At 33.6% G+C, this 6723-nt stretch overlaps 1 protein-coding gene across 1 annotated transcript; it reads right to left on the bottom strand.

Annotated features, from left to right (window-relative positions):
* Nucleotides 1–200: 200 nt before the first annotated feature.
* LOC114423050 (probable 1-deoxy-D-xylulose-5-phosphate synthase 2, chloroplastic) lies at nt 201–4217 on the bottom strand. The gene is made up of 10 exons (XM_028389657.1): nt 4013–4217; nt 3394–3555; nt 3145–3309; nt 2766–2916; nt 2332–2603; nt 1975–2248; nt 1344–1651; nt 943–1224; nt 568–852; nt 201–347 (listed from the first exon to the last, which is right to left on the bottom strand). The coding sequence occupies exons 1-10, from the start codon at nt 4109–4111 to the stop codon at nt 201–203; spliced, it is 2145 nt and encodes a 714-aa protein (XP_028245458.1). The 5' UTR covers nt 4112–4217.
* Nucleotides 4218–6723: the final 2506 nt, after the last annotated feature.

The raw sequence follows: 6723 nt of genomic DNA, 5'->3' as shown, positions 1-6723 counted from the left end.
GAATAAATTCATCTCTTTACTCACTAGTGATGACCTGAGAATCCAATTATCCAAAATATGTGAGCATCAAGATGTAAACTCCGACAATTCCAGTGTAGTTATTTACAGCTTCCTCTAAAGCACAATACCAACAAAAGTCTTAAATTTTTTTTATGCATCTTCGGGGAACCAGGTCAAGATCCTTGTTCCATTTTGTCTTTTTATTTGAACAGAAGAGCTTCGTTTGGCCTTTCCATAAGAGACAAGACTGTGGCTGCAATCTGCTTTGATGAAAGCCCTGCTTCTTCTATCTGAACTTGGGGTGATCCATGCTCAATGTATCTATCAGGAAGCATCATTGCTCTCCACTGCAGGTAAATCCAAAAGGGGTGTTAGTGTTGTTAACATAGATACAAGGCACAAAAGAGTAATATATATAAATGACGGAATGACTAAATTATCCTTAGCTAATATATCTAATATTCTCTGACAAGTGTTACTTAGAAGCACACAAAAAAGAGACATCTGAAGGGAACAATAATCTGAAAATGAAATCTCAGAGTGACTTCTCCATAGAGGAAGGTTTACCTTTAGAGGCCCATCTAGGATACCTGATAAGCTCAGGAATTGTGATACATGTGATCCAAAACCACCGATAGAACCCTCTTCCACTGTGATGAGTATTTCATGCTCTTTAGCTAGTAGCCTAATGAGACCAGTATCTAAAGGTTTGCAAAATCTAGCATCAGCAACTGTCACATCAATGCCTAGTTCCTTAAGCATTTCTGAGGCTTGTCTGCATTGTTGGACCACAGAACCATATCCCAAAATGGCAACTCTGCTCCCTTCCACCAGAATTCTTCCCTTTCCTATCTGCATAACCAAAGAAAAATCAATTTGGCAACTTAACTTTGGAGCATTCAGATTCAGTTTAGGAAATACATGTTAGTTACTGATTCTCACCTCAAGTGAGGTTCCTTTGTTATTGAGTGGCAGAGTGGCTCCAATTCCATTTCCCCTTGGAAATCTAAAGCAGCTTGGTCTATCATCTATAGCTGCTGCAGTCGCAACCATGTGCATGAGTTCAGCTTCATCAGAAGGAGCCATGACCACCATGTTGGGTAGGCAAGCCATGTAAGCGATATCAAATGCTCCACAATGTGTTGGTCCATCTGCTCCAACCAAACCAGCTCTATCCATAGCAAATCGAACAGGAAGCTTTTGAAGATCAACATCATGGACTACCTACATACATAGTGGTGAAATTTTTTTATCGTAGGCAAGAAATAATAAGTAAACTGACATAAATAAGAAATCAATAATTAGTTAGATTGGACTATTTTCATTTAATGATATTGGCTCACTTGATCATATCCCCGTTGCAAGAATGATGAATAAATGGCACAAAATGGTTTGAGGCCTTCAGCAGCTAAACCAGCTGCAAATGTTACAGCATGTTGTTCAGCTATCCCCACATCGAAACAGCGCTTGGGAAACCTTTTATGGAAATAATTTAGGCCGGTACCACCACCCATTGCTGCGTGAATGGCCACTATCTTCTTGTCATTTTCAGCTTCCTTTATCAAAGACTCAGCAAAGTATTGGGTGTAAGAAAGTGTAGAGGTTTTTGCCTTAAACTGCTGGCCTGTTTTTGGGTCAAACTTGACAACCCCTGAAAATGTGGGAAAGTATGAGTGTGTATTTGGATTAGACCATCTAAAGTTAAGCAAAATATCCACTAAAGTGATTTTGACTGAATGTTCAGATGTTTGATCTCACTTTAAAAAATTAATTTTGTGCAAGATTTATTTTGAGTTGAAACAACTTTAGATAATTTTCGTATTGGATCAAAACTTTATATTGAGTTTTAGTGCTACCTTATTTTTCAGTTAAAAATATCAAAACATAAATTACTTCACCTCAAATAAATTTTAGACAAAATCAATTTTCAATTCCTTGTCTTTGAGATATAAAAGAAATATATCCCTTTCTCACCGTGCATTCTATCAGCTGCTTTTTCTGCTGGGGGGTATCCCTTCCCTTTTTCTGTCACAACATGAATCAAAACTGGACCTGGGGCAGGCATTGCTTTCACTTTTTCAAAGATGGTGACCAGATCTTCAATGTTATGACCATCCACAGGACCTATGTAGTATAAGCCAAGCTCTTCAAAAAGAGTAGAGCCAGAAGCACTGATCATGCCTCTTGCATACTCATCTACTTTTGCAGCGACCTGATGTGTTTGTCCTCCAATTTGCTTTGTGATGGTCTTCAGCAGATAAAATTAGAGTCAAATTAATGCCACATACCATGATGTTGACTACTCATATCATACAAGTTTGAGAGGCTTACTTTTGCAGCTTCTCTGAGTTTGCGGAATTCAGAACTTGCTTGAATTTTGCTTAAAGCACTACTGAGGGCTCCAACTGGAGTTGCAGGACCATCAAGTGTGGCAGTTGGTAAAGAGACTTGTTTGTTGTCATTAAGTACAACTATCATGTTAGAATCAAGGAACCCTGCATTGTTCATTGCCTCATAAGCTTGGCCTGCTGTCAATGCCCCATCTCCAATCACTGAAATGATGCTGTTGTTCTTTCCCAATAGATCACGCGCAACAGCCATGCCTAAAAATATTGAGAATTGTTCAATCGGTGAGATACATCATACATGCATCTCTGTGGGGATAATTGGTCATCCATAAAACTGGTGAATACTTTGTACCAATAATATGGTAATAAAATAAAATTGATGAAATATGTAGTGGTCTTAAAATATAAGAATCTTACCAAGACCAGCAGATATGCTTGTAGAACTGTGCCCTACCCCAAAAGCATCATGAACACTCTCATCCCTTTTAGGAAAGCCTGCTAGCCCTGAACTCTTCCTAATGGTGTGCATCCTGGATCTTCTACCAGTGAGAATCTTGTGAGGGTATGCCTGCAATTTGATATCTTCTTAGATCCTCTTACACAAGGCACAAGCATAACACTTGATAATGATAAAAAGTTGTACAAAGGGAGGAAAAGATCATAAACTTTAATTTGTTACAAGAGCAAATTTCTCTAAATGAATTGAATGTAGAGTTACACTTTTGTTTTCCTTTCTCTTTCTCCTATTTAATTTTCAATAAAAAAAAAAAAAGCAGATAAGATGAAAAAAGATTACCTGATGGCCAACATCCCATATAATTTTGTCTTCAGGGGTGTTGAAAACATGATGCAAAGCCACTGATAACTCCACCACTCCCAAGCTTGAGCTAAGATGCCCACCAGTGTCTGACACACTGTGTACAATATCTGCCCTCAGCTCTGCTGCAAGTTGCTCAAGATCCTGACAAATACACCCAACAAAAATCTAAGGAAAAAAATGTTGTGTCAGCCACAGACAAGAAATATGCTATTGTCAGTTTCAAACCTGTGTTGACAGATTCTTCATGTGAATTGGGTGGTTGACTGTGTCCAATAATGGTGTTGCTGGTTTCTCTCCTGAGTAATTGATCTTCCACCCATCTTTCTCTTTCCTTATAATAGTCCTCTCCTCATCAGCTGAGCCACTTGCTGAAACTCTCACACAGAACTGAGGCAAACACAATCAATCACACATCAGCCAGCCATCATTGCACCATCAGTGAAAAAATCATGGCCTTTTTTTTTGGTAACAAAAGGAAGAAGAGTAACCCCTTATGGAATCAATATAGAGGAACACAAAGGTAATAAGAAAGAAAATCATAGAATCATGTCCAAATCGGCTTAAAGGTAAAGTAACTAAAATTCAAGCTTTAGGTCCACTAACAAAAAAAAAACTTGTTTTTAATTTTTATAAAGTAAAAAAAGTCTAATTTATTAAAAAAAATGGTATATCTTGACAAAAAGGCCCAACATATAATTTTTTCATTTAAAGTAAAACATTTTTTCTTAAATATGTTTTAGACCTCATTTGTCTTTGGATCGGTCCTGATCATGTTCACAGAGATGGTGTTTATTCTTGTTAAATTGTTAGATCACAAAGGCAATTGTACATATGATTCACTAACCTTGTTTCTGCCACCTTGGTATGGACTTGGAGCTTTGTGTTTGTGGCATGGGGACACAGAATAGTTTGGCTTAACAAAGGCACCACCACAGAAGGTCATGGTTATTCAAATTAGTGTGAGAAGAAGATTGGAAAAGATGTTTCTAAGAATGCAGAAAGTAACAGACTAGATATGAAGCAGAGCTACCTACGAGGTGGTACTTGCATTTAAACTTAATTGTGGAACTGTCCTTTATAGGGGGATGAATGCATAAACAAACAACACCAAGGCTGAAGATTTTTATTTTATTTCTCTGTTTACTGTGTCTAGTATTCTCCTTTTCTATCTTTGACTCTTTGTTTATTATTATTACTAGTATTTTTGTTGTTTGTTTTATTTTAAATCAGTCGGAGCAGCTGACTTTTTCTTAAGACATAGTCTAATCAGGCATAAACAAAAAGGAAGTAATCTAATTATGCAATAAATTTAGATGAATTACATATTCAATTTTCATTTTGGTAAAATATTTTTTACCCCATGTATTTTCAATCAATCTTAAATTAAAACTTGTTTGAACACAAGACTGAAAATGCTTTTGAGAACTCAAGCATGTTTGTTTAAAACAAAGTGTTTTTTAAAAAGTACTTTTTTAAGAAGCATGTAAGATTTGTTTTATTTGAAAAACATCAAACTTTTTTTAAGTAAAAGTAATTTAAACAAACAGGCCAAAAAAAGTATAAAAAAAAAGGTTCATTTCATTAAAAAAAAGTTAACAAATAAGTTATTAAGTCAAAAGACATTTATGTCTTAATGACGAATTAGAACTTCTAATTATTTTGATTGGATGTAAATAAATATAAATGATAAAAGTTGTGTATGATGTACTATCAGATCATGATTTCCATTTGTACGTCAAAAGTTTTCAAACGATATATTCATAAGACGATCTGATGTAACATTTAAATAGTGCATTTAAGACCTTCATTAATATTCTGTGTCTGAAATTCTTTCATGCAAAAAAACATTTTTCTAGGATTTGTCAAAGTCTTATAAAAAATAAATGAAATCCACAGTTTGGAAGACGTTGATCCTCATCAAAAGATGCGCTTTGTTGTTGGAGACTTCGTATGATAAAAGAAGTGACTTCTCTGCTGGAGTATAAGACACGTTATCCTGTCAACATGAACTTTGTTTGAAGAATGAATGTGCATTTAATGCAAACATTAAATGCTCCAACGGACTCAAGACTTGACTTCAAACGAAGATTAGAGTAAAGAATCTAACCATTGTGAGATAACGGATACTTGGAGATGAAGACTATATATAGAAGAAGCTTTGCAGAAACAAGATATGAACCATCTACGCGAATTATTCTTTCATTCTTTCTTGTCAAGTTTTCTGTAAATTCTTATAAAGATAAAAAGATCTCAAAGTACCTTGTATACCTTGATTGAAAAGACTAAAAGTGTTGAGTGATATATTCGTCTGTAAGACGATAATATATTTTAGTCAGCGTGCTAAGTTCCAACAAATCTTGTTGATTTGTTTAGAACTAGTAGTAGTTTGATTTAGTAGGACAAAGAATATTAGGTTTAAGGTAGAACTTGCAAGTGTAAAAGTCAGAAGTGACAGTGAACAATACTTATAATCTTGATAAGTTAGTAGAAACTTGGTATAATTCTCTGTATGTTTCTCTCTTTTGCTTTAGCTAATAAAGGATTTGAATATGTTTTTAAATTTTATATCATGTTATGTTTTACAAAGGAAATTGTTTTTATCATCCTCTGTCTTAGTTTGATCTCTAAGTGTTTTAGGTCTTTTTATACTAGACGATAAACGTACTTTTTTTTTAGAAAAGTTTCTAAATTTTTAAAAACATAATTCAATCACTCTTCTTGTGTAATTTGCTTCTACATAAGTTAAAACAAATAAACTCTCTTGTTGAAAAAAAAAACTATATATCTTTGAATAGAAATGCTCTCAAAAACACTTTTAGATTAATTAATATTTTAGTCTTTTATAATTTCAATTGTGGTTTTTGACCACACCAAATTACAAACATAACAAGATTTAATTATCAATTTGGTTTTCAAATTATTTCAAAAAATTCAATTTGACCCCAAATTATTTAAAAAATTCAATTTGATTTCTAAATTTTAAAAAAAAATTAATTTAGTCCTCAGTTTGTTAAAATGTGCTAATTTGGTTATTTCTGTCATATAAAATTGGCACCGTTAGAGGTGTAAATTCCAACGGTTTTCTCTTACGAATAGTGGAACCTTTTAAGCGCTATTATATTTATTATTGTTTTAAAATTAAAATTTAATAAAATAAATATAATTCAAAAAATGTTCATTAGAAGATATTAGTTCTTTAAACTTTAGTGCCTTGGGATACTTTATTTATGCTATATACTGCAATTAAGAGAAGGGGAGCATTAATATAAACATTCACCATTGAAGAAGAATAATACCCAAATATTTGTTTATTTTAAACATTTTATCAACATTTTTAATTTTTTTTATCTCTTTCTTCTTAATACATCATAAATTTTATAATATTTATAAAAAAAATTTCTCTCTAGGTGTCTTGGAATATAATGGGTGTTGAAAATATAGTTTGAATTTAGCACATGGATATAAAAATGTGCAATTTATAAAATATTTTTATCACCAATAAAACAGACAAGCTTGAGGTAACTGAGTGTTAGGAGCAGCAGCAACCGTGAAGTG

The sequence above is a fragment of the Glycine soja genome, chromosome 8 (genome assembly GCF_004193775.1).
Source record: "Glycine soja cultivar W05 chromosome 8, ASM419377v2, whole genome shotgun sequence".
Lineage (NCBI taxonomy): Eukaryota > Viridiplantae > Streptophyta > Magnoliopsida > Fabales > Fabaceae > Glycine > Glycine soja.
The sequence above is the reverse complement of the archived record's forward strand: the minus strand, read 5'-3'. Positions and strand labels throughout refer to the sequence as shown.

What these genes read in the sequence shown, in the direction of transcription:
- LOC114423050 (XM_028389657.1), bottom strand. Translation starts at nt 4,111, where the DNA reads ATGACCTTCTGTGGTGGTGCCTTTGTTAAGCCAAACTATTCTGTGTCC. An exon ending in TGCAACGGGGATATGATCAA is followed by an intron (nt 1,225 to 1,343) that starts GTGAGCCAATAT and finishes CTATGTATGTAG; the next exon opens with GTAGTCCATGATGTTGATCT. An exon ending in ACAAAGGAACCTCACTTGAG is followed by an intron (nt 853 to 942) that starts GTGAGAATCAGT and finishes TTGGTTATGCAG; the next exon opens with ATAGGAAAGGGAAGAATTCT.